Here is a 15,825-nt window from a genome sequence, read left to right on the forward strand (position 1 = left end):
GTCCACACAGAAAGTTTGAAGTCCGTTCCGCCCCCCCCCCCCCCCCCCGCGCTGGAGAAAAAAAGTCTAATACACTGTTCCAATTTCCCCCCCCCCCCCTCGTTAAAACCTATTATTTTTAACTCTTCTAATTGTAGATTTGAGTATTTTTCTCACAGTAACTCCAGACACAATTTTCTTTGTCAACTTGTGTCCACCTTTTTTTGTGCGTCGCTTAGGGATCCCAATTTCTGGAGGTTCCAAACACTGGCAAAAATAAAATAAAAAATGATTTTAAAAAAAACAACAAGAAACAAAAACTTTCAAAAAACAAATTCTGATTTTAAAGGGAAAAAATATATCCTTGCCCCACCCCTCAACATATTTCACACAAAAATTGTGACAATTGACAGTGATGTTTCACCTCTGGACATACAATGACCCTTTACACCTTACGTCATAATTAGCATACGAGTACTTCTAAATATAACCAGTGTGGATTTTTTTTTTAAGTCGACATACAACTTGCTGGAAATACTACCAGCATTTTAGTATAAAACATTACAATAAGTGGGGGAAAAAGATAATATTAAAATAAAAAACTAAGTAAAATATTTAATTTTTAATTAAGCCTGTTTGCGGAATTTTCCCTTTCCCCACTAGGTTCTACAGTTTGCCAATATCATTTGAATTAGGGGGTAATCGAGTCGGTAAAGCTCATGGTTGCTAAACCGAAAAGTCTCGAGTTCGAACCCTCGGGCAGATGAGGCTCGTTAGCTGGGGACAGCCACTCTTCTAGGAGAGACATGCTCATGGTTGATAAATTCGAACAAAGTCTCGAGTTCAAACCCACTGGCAGATAAATCTCGATCCCCTTCAACACTAATAATTAAGAAAGAAGAAGAAGAAGAAGATTTGAATGCGATGTCTGGTTTCCTCACAAACCTTTACCATTGCACCTGTTAAAATAACCTTTTGATGGTCTCATCTGACTCATCTTTTCTCCTTCTGTTAGCTTTCTTGATTCAGCATATTTCAAATATATATTGAAAAAAAAAATTATATATTTGAAATGTACTCACTCTTGCTGCATCACCCGAATTGGGAAATCCATTTTTTTCTACGGAGACAATCTTTCTTTTAAATCAGCCGATAACATTCTCAGATGATCAATAATAACATTCACTTATGTCTTATCATCGACTGTAAACAAATTGTTCAATCTTCACTTAAAATATCTTTAAGAGTATCAGAAAGCTTCATAAATCGTCTCCAGCATTTCTTTTTCGAAAGCCATCTTACTTCCGTGTGACGTATAAGTCTCGTGTAGTCTTCATTTTGTTTTTCATTAAATATCTTGTAGAGACACATATGGCACTTGTTTTTTTTTTTAATTATTATTATTCGTTGTTAAGTTGTTAATTTCCTCCTACACAATTTGCTTCGACAGCCTTTGTCTACTCAAGAACAACAATAGCAAATCAGCTATTGTGTGCTTTTGGAATTTTATTTTATTTCTCTCCTAGATCGATTGCTTTTCCCATCTAGGGAATTGAACTTTTTTAAAATTTTGCTGAGTCTTAATTTAATGATCAAGTTATTTCTGTAGGGTTCTCGTGTCAACTTGCCCTTGGGACTTTAAGCCCCACATTCCCCTACCTGTGATTTTTTTCCCCGGTTGATATTGTTTACCTCTGACTCTTCTCGACCCCCTCCTCCCATCCCTACTCACATTCACACTATAGTTTTCACCCTCTGAAGACTTCGCTTTGTAACGACAAATGATTAGAAATGACAGGCTGATGATAAACATTAACATTCACGACACCTAGATCTGTGTGTGCGTGTTAAGAAAGGGGATGCTGATGCGAGTGGAGAATAGGAAATAGCTTTAGAAATAGTCAAATGCTTGTGTGAGGAATTATTATTTTGAAGTTCAAGGACGAGTGAAGCCACGTAAACAAAGGGCGGCTACTCTGTTATCAAAACCTGAGCATCTTGAAAATATAACGGAATACTCTTGCTTGCATTGCATTCCGTAGGCAGTAGAAATAGTGATAACTTTTTTGTATGTTTTGAAAATTAATTTAGTGAGCCACCATGCTCGACTTTGCAATTTTCGCTGTCACATTTTTAACTGCTTTACTTGTAGCCATTATTTGGCTATATCCAGTAAGCCATGTTTTCTATTATTAAATTATTTCTATTTAATTTCAAATGATTTGTTTTTTTTCTTTAACTTTAATTATTAATTATTTAATTAATGAGCAACCTGTAGAAAAAATAAAAATAGTCTTTTCAACTCTTCTTCAAACTCACTCGGACTTAATATAGATTTCTATCTAGATTTGGTAGATCTAGAATCTAGATCTATCAAGACTAGATCTAGATCTAGAATCTAGCTAGATTCTATAAAATCTATATTTATAATTTAATATTTAGGTAATCTATCGTTTTGGGTACGTAAAATCGCCCGCGGCTATTAATGTACAAAAACGTTACCTCATTGTCAAGGCTGTGATAGAAGTGTATTGTCATATGTTTGTGTCAAATATTATAGATAAATGAATAATAAACCTAAATCAATGGCTAACTATATCAATATAGGCCAGAAATTAACTTTAAACAGCAGTGTCTGCAAGCAAGATTTGCTATATAAACAGCAGCCATTTGTAAAATAGAGTGACTTCCGCCTGAATCTCGCGCTATAAGACAGTCTATAAAAATAAAACTTTAACAAGATGGCTGCTATAGTAACTGAGCATGGTTGCATCTGTTGGAAACATCGCTGGTGTTCATTTATTACTGAAAAGTTTTAATTCAATTGTTTAAAAACGGGTACATAAATGAAACAAGGAAACATTTTTGTATTTTTCAAAACATAAATCCTCCTCAAAATGTGAAATAATTATTAAAATTTAAGGAGTCACCTGGTTTTCACATTACAAGTCGCGGGCGATTTTACGTACCCAAAACGATAGATTACCAATATTTATTATAATTTAATTTGATATAGGCCTAGAAAAAAAATGCCTGGATCTAGTAATCTAGTTGAATATTATAATAAAGGCCTAGCCTACCTAAATATTAAATAACTTAAATAATAAATATTAAATGGCCGGTGCTAGCCGGAAAAAGATACGCATGTGCAATGGAGAGAAACTATGACTTGCCATCGTGGCGATGTTTTTGATGGTAATGCGCATGCGTGTGTTTACAACCGCACAACCCTAACACCAATCCTAATCCCTAACCCTATCCCTAATCCTATCCCTAACCCTAGCCCTAATCCTATCCCTAACCCTGGCCATAGGTCACTGCGCATGCGCATAGCTATCTTTTGCAGACTAAGTGGAGACGTTGGGGAGAAAAATCTTCTTCCGAGTAGTCACTTTGATATTAAATATAGTAGGCCTATACTATAGACTTACTATAATTAATTAATTATATAATTATAATAGACTATAATGACAAACTATATTCATACATAAAATTACATTTTAATAATTGTATTAAATTACAGAGCTCTAAAAAAGTGACAAGTATTCCAGGCTTGGATCCCTCAACCACTGAGTAAGTTTTAAATATTAATTTTATAGGGCCAACAGACTTGTGAGTAAGTATTAAATATTAATTTTAAAGAGTCAACTGACTTAGTTGACTTGTGCCTTCAGGGCTATACTTTTGACAAAAGTTTTGTTCCAGTCTTTAGATGAACAGAACATGGGTTTTTTTTTCTGCCATTTGTTGCTGTATTGGTTTACATTCCTATGATGTTAAATTTCATATTAACAACAATGTATTTATGATGTTGACCTTGAGTGTTGCTGGCTTTACTTTAACTATTAGTTCTTACAGTTTTAGGGATAGATTTAGGGCTTAGAACTAATTTTAAACAAAAAAAAAGAACTAAATTGTTTATAAAAATGTTAATTACATGTTTATTTACTGATAATAATAGATTTATCACCATGAAAAAAAAGCAAATGCAATAGAATTGAATTTGCTTAACAATACTAAAAGTAAAGGTTAGAATTTTAATGCTTATAATTTTTATTCTGCTCTGTAGAGATGGCAACTTAAGTGACATCGCACGTGCTGGAAGTCTCCATGAATTTCTAGTGTCTGCTCATGAGCAATATGGACCTATCACTGGCTTTTGGTGGGGTCAGGTGTATGTGGTTAGCATAGCATCCTCAGATCTGTTTAAACAGCATTCCGCTGTGTTTGACCGTCCTTGTAAGTATTAATGTACATTGATATCTATGTCTACTTTACAGTTCTCATTTATTTTCAAGACAATGATTGTTTTTTTTTAATAAAATATTAATATATTATTTAGCTAATTACTGTTGCGTGGTTTAAACTATAAATATTAACTTTGGTTTTCTTATTTTAGGTAGTGTTTTAAAAATATTGCCTATGCCTTTTACTGTTAAGATGTATTTAGAATGTTTAAAAGTAAGAATTGAGGCTACATTTATCCTTACTTCTGCTAATCAAAGTTATCCTTGTTTAGGTGAATTATTTAAATTGTTTGAGCCTATGATCGGGCCATTGTCTATCCAGTTTGCTAATGGAGCTGATGGGCGAAAGCGAAGGCAATATTATGATCGTGCATTTGAGCATGAAAAGCTCCAGACATATTTTGAAAGCTTTCAGAAAGTGAGTATTTTACAACAAAACATTTGGAAAATTCTCTTTATCTCCAAGTCCAGCTATAACAAGGGCTCAAGATTACACTCATGGTTTCAAATTACTGTTTAGGTTGCCAAGACAGTAGAGAAGAAATGGGCTCAGAAAGGGGAGCAGGATCACATCCCTTTGTGTGAAGATATGTACAGCTTTGCCATCAAGGCTGCTCTACTTGTGTTGATGGGAGAAAGTTTTCAGGATGATAAGTTGGTGTTGAGCATACGGAATGCATATGATAAGGTGAGGAAGAGATGACTGTATAATTTTTTTAGCATCCTTTCTTACATTTAGTATGTTCTTATACTTTTAATACTTTGATTGTTTTTCTGTTGTTGTTATTTTTTAAATAAATGACTTTAAGCAAGAAACAACCTATTTAAAATAACTTGAACTTATGGGTGTCCATAAAGTCTTTTGATTTAAATAGTATATTACAATGGCAAATGAAAAGACAGAAATGTAGAAATTATTAGAAGGTCAGACATATATATTAGGGGTTTATTTTTGCCTCCTTCAATACACTTAAATGTGCATCTTCAGTTACACCAAGTACATATTCATATTAAGAGTAACCATAAAATCATTGATCATCTTTAGATTAGTGATGTGCAGAACCTTTTTGGATAAAAGAAATCTTATGCATTGAGGAGGAGTGATAACATTTGTGATAGTGTATATATACCCTTTATATAACCATGTGTGTACATGACTCAATATTTTTAAAATTAGGCCTGGAGTGAAATGGAACACAGACTGACTGACCCTGTTATACCAGATGAGAGCAGCCCAAGGATGAAACAGTTTAATGAAGGTAACAGCAACTTTATGTGTTAAAGCAAAAAACACTCAGTGCTCCAGTTTAGTACAAACCAAGGCAAGTCTAGATGTATACCACAACACCAAGTGGTACTTTCTGGTCTCATGTAGGTCTGCATTATGTGATCATGTATTCAAAGGAAGAGTGGGCAGCTGGAGTTGTAGACAACTGACAGGGTTTTACATTGTTTTTATAGAAGTGTGGATCCAAAAAATTGTATCAATATTTTATGTGATTAATCCTTTTGTTTAACTTATATGATTAATTTGTTTGTTTAACTTATATATAAAATAATTGATACAAAAGTTAATTATTAGGATTCGTATTACTTTATACAAATATTTTTTTTGTATAATTTTTTTTTTAAATTATAGCTTAAAAACAATTATAAACAGTGATTTTTTTAGAATGTAATCATTTGGTTTTAAAATTATACTTGTATACACATAAAAGATTTACATAATTAAAAACATTTTGACAAAATTTAGCCAAGAAGTACTTGCACAACACCATTCAGAAGGTTGTAGAACATCGTAAAGAGCACAACCTGAAGAAACAGGGTCAACTTCTGATTGATGAGATCCTTGAGCTCAGCACCAGCGAGGAGCAGACAGTCAGCGATGCTTTGACCTATCTCGTCGGATCTTTTCATACAACAGCCAACTGTGAGTGAAACATCAGCCAGTTTTTGTTTTAGATATGCTTGGAACTTACTTACAAAATGTAAAAATTATTGAATTGTTGCAAAGCTGGTGATAAGCTCAAATTATTCAGAAAAAAATTGCAATTACTATATAGTTTGAAGCATAATCACCCTTATTGGATAGTAAGGACCTGTCAAAACAGGGTTAAAGAGCAGATGAAGTAGATTTTTTTTTATAGTAAAAAAAGTGTTTGAAAAACATATTTAAAAATTGTTTTTTTTACACTTACAGTGCTATCTTGGTGTATATATTTTCTGGCCACACACAAGGACGTACAAGAGAAAGTTTATAAAGAGGTCAAGAAGGTTCTGGGTGATGAAGGCAGTGTCAGTGACACAAACTATGGACAGCTCAGGTTTGAGTATTTCTAGTACCTTTGGAAAAAAAACTGTTACGTCTGGGTTTTATTCAATGCAGAAAATGATCCAAGCAAATGTTCAATGCTTTATTTGTTCTCATCTTTACACATTACGGAGCAGCCCTCGACCCTTGTTCAGGACTATTCTAGCCTATTCTAATCTAACCTACAACTGACCCATAACAAACTTCTTTGGTATCATTTTCATAGAAGCGTGATGCCAGTCACTCAGTTAAACAGGGATAGTTTCTTAGTTTTATTTGCAATGTAAATATAGCAATACAGAGGATGTTGTGGTTGCTTTAGACAGATAAAGTAAAGCTAATCAGACTTTGTAACTACAAATTGGTGTAGATATTTTCATTCTGTAACCATACAAAGATTTTATTAATTTTTTTTTTAAAGTTGCATATTTTCTAACAAAGTTTTGTTTAGTTTGACCATTTATTATCATCTCTGTTCTAGCTACATGAATCAAGTATTGAATGAGACATTGCGTTGTGCTGTTGTTGCACCCTGGGGTGCCAGGGTTCAAGACTTTGACAGTGAGCTTGGTGGACACAAAATACCCAAAAGTGTAAGCTACTTGATTTCAGAACTTTTATTAACAAATCCAATTGTAAATACTTTTCAGCAGCTCTAAACCCTTGACAGCTAGGATAAAAATAGAAGCTAAAATTTTTTTTAAAATATCATGTAATTAGCATTTTTATTATTTTTTCCCTCAGACACCAGTGATTCATGCATTTGGTGTTGTGCTCCAGGATGCCAAGCTTTGGCCATTGCCAAATAAGTAAGTCATTTCAATACAGCTTGGTTGTAGAATAGTTTCTAAATGTTCTGTGTTCTTTCTTTACCTACCACTTTGTTTTTCCTTTTGATTCTTGGATTACCATGGTTGCACTTTTATTTTTCATGCACTTGTATATTTTTTACTCATGTAGCATTTGGGGACAGCATAGCCTAGTGATAGAAAGCTATACTGCTAATTAAAAAGTCTCGAGTTCGAATCTGGGTTCAAGTCAGTAGACCATCCTTGATGAGTACCTAACTCACATTAGGGAAAACAAAGGCGGCTGGGTATAGTGCTGACCACACTATCCCTTCATATGCACAGGCCCCAGAAACAGATGAACTCTACTTCATCTGCCCCATGTGTCTTGGGCAGAAATGGAGAAAGATGATGATGTAGCATTTTCTGCAATGACTAAATAGGGTTGCAAGTCAGTATCACAATGGGATTTGATCTCTAGATGACAGGTTTTGTACTCAATCATATCTTGTTTTGTTACAGGTTTGACCCAGATCGCTTCAGTGCAGCAAACAGCAAGAACAGATCTTCATTCGCCTTCAGTCCTTTTGGCTTTGCTGGCAAGCGGAAGTGTCCTGGCCACAAATTTTCATACCTAGAGTCTACTGTCCTGCTAGCCACATTGATACGCAAGTAAGTAAAGGCCTTGTCTGAAACGCTGCTAATTTAGTTTTGTTCTTGTCTGTATATGTTAGTCTGTAATTTGTCAAATTATCTGTAAAATCTTGGCTATTACATGTTTGTCTTTAAAAGTTTTGTGTAAAACATGTTTGTACAAGTCTTGTCTATAACATTTGTATGTAAAGGTGGTCTGTAAAGGTCTTGTTAAAGGTTGTGTCTATAACATGTTATTCTGTAAAGGTCTTGTTTATAACATGTTTGTAAAAGTCTTGTCTACAAAGTTTGTATGTAAAGGTCTTGCCTATAATATGTTTTTAAAGGCTGTGTCTATAACATGTTATTCTGTAAATTCTTGTCTATAACATGTTTGTAAAGGTCTTGTGTATAACATGTTGTAAAAATCTTATCAGTAACACTTGTTTATAACCCTTGTTTTCTAGAATACATTTGTTTTCATGTTGTTTACATAGCTTAAATCATTTTGTATTTAAAAGATACCTTTAAGGTAGACAGTTAAAATCTTGGTATAGTAGTTAACATTTATGTTTAGATTTAGAATCTATCTATTTAACTTCACTATGAATAATAAATGTCACAGTTGTATGTAAGCTCAAGAAATGACATGTTTGTTGTAGATACAACATCAGCTTGTTGGATGACCAAGTTGTCCAGCCAGTGTACGGCCTTGTAACACACCCTCAAGAGGAAATCTGGGTCAAAATCAGCAAGCGGGGTTAGCTCCCTTTTTGAATTAGTAGATAACTTCAAGTTTCCAATTTAGAACCAATTAAAAGTTTTTAAAAAATTAAATATCAACAAAAATATTCTTTTGTTAAAAAAAAAAATAAATTCAGCATTTATTTTGATTGCCTTCTTCTTAGTTATGTACTAACTTTCTTGTTGGTCTATGCATATGTTCATCATAATCTACTTGTTGCTGCTTTTAATTCAATTATAATTACAGCATTTAAATGTATTAGTGTCACATTTTGAATTCTACTAAAGTGAAACTCCACCAATTGTAAAAAATAAAATCTTAAATGTGAAGTGTGAAGACTGCTTGCTGGAGATCAAATTCACATTTTTTGTATGTGTATGCTAAGTGTTGGGTTATGGAATCTGTACCTTGTGTGCTTGAGTGAACTGTTTCAGTGGGTATTGTTTAGCATTCATGTGTTTATTTATGTCCTATGTTGTTTATTAAATTGATGGGATTTTAACCCTTATCCCTGTTGAAGCTACAGCTAATTGATGCCATCAAATGTGTTAAAGTCAATATCTTTGCAGTTTCAGATTTTCATTAGTTAGTTGTGAGGATTATTTTTTAAAGATGTTAAAGTAGCATTTTTTTCTATCAGCTCCTTGTATGTCAAACATTTATTTTGTTTACAAGAACTTGTGATCACAGCATGATAAATGCTTTTGAAATTTAATTTTTTTCAACAAAATATAAAACTTTTTTAATAACTATATAATAAATATCTGTAAAACTCTATGTATCATAAAAGTGGTTGGTTGATTAAAATTTTCTCATACTTTCATTTGTAACTTTTTGTTTTAACTGACTTAATAAAAAATACAAGTTAACATTAACTAGTCACACAACACTCACTTAGGTGTCCAAAAATGCCAGCATCTTTCATTTTAGTTACAGGCGTAGTATATCTATGAAACTATAAAATTTAGCTTTGTTTTAAGTTTTCACATAAAGTTTCATACATTCCCTGATGTAAAGTTTCAAATATATTATAAAGATAAAGCATCATTTGAATATGTGTAATAATAACTTTATAGATGTCTGTGTATAATATCACAGCTTAGCTATACATTATTTAGTTTGATTTTTTTCCTGTTTTCATTTTAGTGGTTATGGTTTATTGTTTTGATCATTCAATGTATGTATTTCTCAATAAATACATAATACTAGTCAGTCACATATTTGCTTTTTTTGTTTCACTGCTTTCTTTTATCATACGTCTATTTCACATTTGACTTAATCTAAGAGCTTTAAGTTGAGAAAATCAAATTTTACTGTCACTTCAATAAATGTAGGAGGCTGTCATGTTACTAAGTCTTAACAACTTCAAAAAAAACTTTTAAAAATTCAGAAAATAGGTAGGACACTTTGTATTATGCTTTCAAGGGAAATAATTCAAGACATTTTGCATTAAAACAACTTTAAATTAATTGTTCAGACATTTTAAATAATAATGATAAATTAGAAATTTATTAAGTCAAGACATTTTGTAAAATGGCAAGTTAAAGGGACAAGCCTACCATCCCACATCTTGTGAACCTGTTGCCCCAACTAATTAGTATTGATACTTGACACCTATTATTTAATTAAACATCATTGATTTTTTTTTAAATAAGAAATTTTTACACTTTGCAGCATCCCAGTCAGCTAAATTTGAAACTATGAAACCAGAAATAAATGCAGCTTATTTTAAATGATAAGAGATGTAGGCCTATAATGAGAAATGTAATGATAAATACAATAATTTTAGCAAACTGTTCTACAAGTTGTAGGTCTACCCAACTGGTAAAATAATTAGTTCTCATTATAGTTATAGTTGACTTATGTATAAAGAAAATCTGCATTCTGCTTTAGAATTGATGTTTTGTACAAAATATAGAGAGCCTAGGTACCATGTCAATTAGCAAAAGTAAGAATTAGCAGGATTAATTACTTAGATTTATGCTGAATTATGGAAGCTGACACATCAGACGTGTCACAAAAGTATTCAACAGGTGTTTACTGCGCCCAGATGTGAGGTTTATCATTATATACATTTTTTTTCTTAGTGGGGAATGAATCTGGTTAGAGGTTGTTTTGTAAAACGTTGAGGGTCAAAACAAAATTTTAATTCGTGACATTCATGTAAATCACCTGTATTTCCTTGTATTTGTTTCTTGAAGTCTTTAAAAGTTCTGTGTTTTAAAAAGATACTAAAAACAGTTTTAAGGTGTGCTTTTTAATATTTAAAACTCACACTATTTGGGGTTAAGAATAAGCATATTTAATATTTAAAAGGCACTGCTTTTTAATCTAAGCAACTGCCATATATAGATTCTACCTCAACAGTGTACGGACCAGTAGACTGGTGTACACCTAACCTTGTAATGATGAAAATACCTTAGAAGTCAACACAATTCACTCGGACAGAACTGGACATTTTTATTATGCTAAAATGTATGTGATTACCCCATACGGTATTGCTTGTTTTACAGTTATCATACATACAGCAGACAGAAAATAGCTATGCTCATAAAAATATTGCCGTTATACAAGCACACATGTTAATTTTACTTTTTTTCCCATAATTCTCCAAATAAAAGCAATAATTAAATAACAAAACAACCAACCCACCAACAAAATTGCTACTCCATATTTTTACAATCTTCAAAAAATTAAATACTGGATTCTAAATGTTTGTAGAATGCTTTTCACGATAAATTGAGCTAGTAACTGACACGTTTAAACGTCCACTGGTTGCCAATGTCCTCGAGACCCCAGCGTTCATGAGTCCCGCAGTAATCGACCTGAGACGCCAGCCATATCCGGTCAAAGATCTCCACCGTGCAGTCCGTCATGGCCAGACGACTGGCCAGGAAATCACACATGGGCGGCACCCCTTTACTCCACGTGACCTCGCCCATCATCGCCATGGCGGGGCAGTGGTACCTCGTGATGCCCGCGGCTTTGGATAAGATCCCAGTGATAAAGGCATCCTCAATGGCGATGGGAATGAAAAACTCCGACGCTTTTATTATGTCCCCAATGGCGTTGCCAGCGATGAGATAAGAGCTCCCGGACGCGTACGTAGGAAATCTCTGGAAAGGATATTCCAGAATGGAGACCCGCCATTTCCCCCAGCGTCTGACAGGGGGAGCGTTGTACATCGCTCCCATCACCGACCGTGACAAACTTTTTTGATTTATTAACAGATAGTCAACAAACAGAGGCACGTTGATGAAGGAATCTTCGTCCGCCTTCAGGAAAAATCCGACCCCCGGGCAGTTTGTGTTGACCCAGCGTAGTATCCCCAGCATCTTGACCGTCAGCTTGCGGTAGTCTTCAGTCATGTTGAACTCCAAAATGTCCTGGTATTTGTCTTTCTCCAGCCGGATCAAGTGGTGGAGGTTGGGGGAGATGACTTCGTGCCCGATAGAGAACAGCACCTGCACCTTGGCGTTGACTTTCCTGTGCGGCCAAGCACCGCTGCTGCCCACGCTCCCCCATGTTTGTCTAATGGCCATCCTCGACATGCGGTTCGTCGGCGACGATGGGATTACAATGAGTAAAAACGGCGGCGAGCCTTTGCAGATGGAACTTTTGAAATCGATGGGGATTGGCGGTCGGAACTGGAGAAGCCACGGGGATTGGTACCTGCGTAGAGCAAACAGCGCATTCTCGTGAGGGCTGAAGCGATCTTTCTCCGCCCAGCTGTGAGTTATGCGGTTCAGCTGGTAGTGTTTAGAAATACCAATCGTCATCTGACGAGAGTTGTCTCCCGGTACGGGTACGCTGACGTCATAAAACTGAGCAGGGTTGGGTTCCGCTTTCAGGTTATAGGGTTCAGGCTCCCTGTGGTATTCTTCAACAACCGCAGGCTTGTTTTCCTCAGGGGGTTTACTGGGCGCTGGGTCTTTTGGCTGCGACACTTCGCTTTTGCTAGCTTCAAGATACGTCTTCAGATTTTGAACAAGATCTGAGACTTGATCTTTTTTGGCGTTGTTAGAATTGTTGGAAGCATGGGCGATTGCTTGATCGAGCGAGGAGATCAACGAATTTCCTTCTGCAGACTTTCCCTTAGCCGCGGCTCCTTTCAAGCTGTCGTTCAACATTTTTTTATAACTCTTGTTGGCTATGTCGTGAAGCTGCTTAATGCGTGCCGGGGACATCGTCTCGAAGTACAAAATCCCGAACAGAAGAGTGAGCGTTAGAAAAAATCCACTCACGAAAATCCTGCGCCGTTTTCCAATCATTTCTACGAAGATCAAGTTCAATGTTCAAATTCTTAAAACAAAATTCACCGCGAGGTAGTCGTCTAAAATAACAATCCACTTTTATGTTGCATTTAGTCTATACAATTGAATTCATTAATTCATCCGTTTGAATAACATCAACGTTATGATATTTTTTTTTCAAATAATCACACACCATGAAACACATACCAGTAAATCTAAATCTGTTATTCCAGTTGTTATTTTCTTCTATCACTTTCTTTTCTTGATACTATATTTTCTGTCTGCTAAAAGAATTCATTGCTAATTTTTTTATCCTTAAGTAAAAGACACGGTGATGTCCCATGCACGATAATTAGTTTGATCGAAGTTGCAAGGACTAGAAAGTAAAATAATGGTACTGTAAAACCCTATTTTAACAGCTAATATTTTATCTTAGTTTTTTTGTTTAGATCAATAGTATATTGACTTCAGTAAAAGGTGATTATATTCGTAACCTTTTTAAAACAAAAATATTCTAATTTGAGATTTAGAATATAAAATTCTGAAAAGTTTTTGAATAAAGTAAGCAGATCAAAATTAAATAAAATAAGCTGCCATTTAAAAAACAAAAAACTATAGCGAAGCTATCATTTGTCTTTAGAAGCCTATATGATAAATTTTTAGGTAGGCCTAATAGAAATTTTTTAACACTTTAGGCGGATTTTTATTTCCCATGCCACTTGTCTTTTTTTACATTACATTTTTTTCTTTTTGAGTAAGGCCTAAATTAAAATTTATTTATGAAAATTGTAAATATAATATTAATTCTTCAAAGAAACTTAACATTGCAACAATACCATGAAGACTTTAGAGAAGTTTTACAGTAAAATAAAAAGTCTGCACTAAAAAATCAATGAGACTACTTTGTTGCTAATTAAAGATGATGAAATAAAATTGCACTTCTGTGTAATTAGCCAATAAGTTTGATCAAAGTTACTTAAGAACTTCAGTTCTACTCTCCATTATAACAGGTACCTACAACAATATAATTTTGAATCAGGTTTAGATTAACCTCTCACAATATTAACCTCTGAACAATATGTGAGACTTTCTTTTAAAAACCTATGGTAATATTGCTTGAAGGGAGAAGAGGAAATGAAATGAATTTAGATTACACCATAACTGCATTTTACCCATAAAGAAATGTGCATATTCATTTGATTTAAATGATTTAGCCAATTGTCACATCAACTGTTTTTAAGATAACTATGTCAAACAAAAACTGACTGTAATTTGTCTTGCAAACACAAAATTAAGACCAAAAAAAAACTGTTGAGCATTTTGTTCTTATCACTTTTTTATTGTCATAGTCAATGCCTATACTGGTTTCACTTTATACATTTCACATTTTTTAAAGTACTGAACATACACTCACATCTTTGTCAAAAGTAAACATGAAATTATTTTTTAAGGAGTTCCATTATATACACTTTTAGCAATTTTTTTACTTTGTTTATTTTTTAAAAAATCTCCAGTATTAAAAAAACAAAAAAAAAGCATTTTGCTTTTTTTAACTTTTTACAGTAATGCTAAAAATTAATTGCAAATGTTTCAAAAAGCTTTATACCTACAATTCTTGCAAGTGTTACATATCAGTATAATTTGTTTTACTATACTAGATAAGATTAGTGACAAAAAATACATAAGAATGTACAGTAAATCAAAAGGTAACTTTAGTGTGGAACTTCCTAAATGCCCTAGAGATACGCCATGAATTAGGTTCCTCATATTTGTTATACAATGGTTCAATCTTCTGTTGTTTCTTCTGTTTGCTCAGTTTGGTGGGGTCGGAGTGTTTGAAAAATTTGGGAGCAAACTCCACCAGCCATTTGGGGTCTATAGCTGTGACTTCTCTCATGTACTCTTTGGTGGTCAACACAAGCTCATGGTAGATAACCCTGTTTAGACAACAACAAAAATCTAATGAGTTATCTTTAAACAAAAGTGGAAAAATTACTTTTTAAAATTCTATTAATATTTTTAATAGTCTATTTCTAACTGTACAATAGAAAAATATTTGGTTGAAAAAAACTGAGATAGAATTTTACTCTGTTCATCTCAGTAGAATTATATGACTTTTTTTAAAAATGTATCTGGATATAATTATATGAGTTAATTGTAATGGTCAAGTGAAAAAAAAAGGGTTGAAACAAACAAGTCGTAGATATTGAATTTTAGAGTTTTTACCCTTTGAACCCTTAGCTCTTGGCCCAAATATTTTATTGGTCTGCTGGAGCACAGAGATTTAAGACGTGGACCGAAAAAGCTGTACCACAGTTTCAAAAGGTTAAAGTCACGTACTAGTAAACAAATCTACAACAGATATCTTGACTATGAAGTACTCAGAACCAACTATAAACACAACACCTACCAGTCTGGCTGCCTGTTGAAGAGGGCACTGGATGGGTGAATGTAAACAACCTGACTGTCAACAATGGTCTTGTAGCCTTCTTGAGGATCTTTCTTAGCAGCATTGCGGAAAAAACCACTGCAGATGGCTTTCTGTACACGAACTGTGTTTTTTCCGCAGGACACAACATCAAGCTTGTGTCTAAGGATACAACAGACACAAATATTTGATTACAAAAGTATACAGTGGCCTCAATATGCATGTGTTGAAATTTATTTTTTATCAGCCTTAATTCTAGCTACAATAATTAAAATAAGAAATTATAAAAAGTGTTTTAAAAATTGATAAAAAGTAAAATTTAAATAAATAATTAAAAATGAAAAAAAAAATAATAAAAAACATTTTTGATTAGGATATTTTCCAGTATTAATTAAATTTTTTTAACTATACACTAGGTGGAACAAGATTTTTAACCAATAA

General features: G+C 33.7%; 3 protein-coding genes across 3 annotated transcripts in view; 1 reads left to right on the forward strand and 2 right to left on the reverse strand.

The window, feature by feature from the left end:
• The first annotated feature begins 1,970 nt into the window (after positions 1-1,970).
• Positions 1,971-9,914, forward strand: LOC131953361 (cytochrome P450 20A1-like). Its single transcript, XM_059316517.1, has 12 exons — positions 1,971-2,151; positions 3,503-3,552; positions 4,049-4,218; positions 4,499-4,644; positions 4,747-4,914; positions 5,404-5,485; positions 5,980-6,156; positions 6,427-6,550; positions 7,019-7,130; positions 7,282-7,346; positions 7,848-7,997; positions 8,621-9,914. Exons 1-12 carry the CDS (start codon positions 2,080-2,082, stop codon positions 8,721-8,723), a joined length of 1,419 nt encoding a protein of 472 aa, XP_059172500.1. The 5' UTR covers positions 1,971-2,079; the 3' UTR covers positions 8,724-9,914.
• Positions 9,915-11,142: 1,228 nt separating this feature from the next.
• On the reverse strand, positions 11,143-13,313 carry LOC131953363 (UDP-GlcNAc:betaGal beta-1,3-N-acetylglucosaminyltransferase 7-like). Its single transcript, XM_059316520.1, has one exon. It carries the CDS (start codon positions 12,972-12,974, stop codon positions 11,448-11,450), a length of 1,527 nt encoding a protein of 508 aa, XP_059172503.1. The 5' UTR covers positions 12,975-13,313; the 3' UTR covers positions 11,143-11,447.
• Positions 13,314-14,276: 963 nt separating this feature from the next.
• Positions 14,277-15,825, reverse strand: part of LOC131953352 (ATP-dependent RNA helicase DHX8) — a 108,681-nt gene continuing 107,132 nt past the window's right edge. Inside the window, exons 23-24 of the mRNA XM_059316507.1 lie at positions 15,367-15,546; positions 14,277-14,893 (exon numbers count right to left, since the gene is read on the reverse strand). Of these exons, the coding sequence (XP_059172490.1) occupies positions 14,656-14,893; positions 15,367-15,546 (418 nt within the window). The 3' untranslated portion in view covers positions 14,277-14,655. The remainder of the gene's footprint in view (positions 14,894-15,366; positions 15,547-15,825) is intronic.

Source organism: Physella acuta, unplaced genomic scaffold (assembly GCF_028476545.2).
Source record: "Physella acuta isolate Inbredline_101_S28 unplaced genomic scaffold, ASM2847654v3 ptg000917l, whole genome shotgun sequence".
Lineage (NCBI taxonomy): Eukaryota > Metazoa > Mollusca > Gastropoda > Physidae > Physella > Physella acuta.

Coding starts and splice junctions, on each gene's coding strand:
- LOC131953361 (XM_059316517.1), top strand. CDS start 2,080: ATGCTCGACTTTGCAATTTTCGCTGTCACATTTTTAACTGCTTTACTT. Junction 4,219..4,498: donor CGCTGTGTTTGACCGTCCTT/GTAAGTATTAAT, acceptor ATCCTTGTTTAG/GTGAATTATTTAAATTGTTT. Junction 4,915..5,403: donor TACGGAATGCATATGATAAG/GTGAGGAAGAGA, acceptor TTTTAAAATTAG/GCCTGGAGTGAAATGGAACA.
- LOC131953363 (XM_059316520.1), bottom strand. CDS start 12,974: ATGATTGGAAAACGGCGCAGGATTTTCGTGAGTGGATTTTTTCTAACG.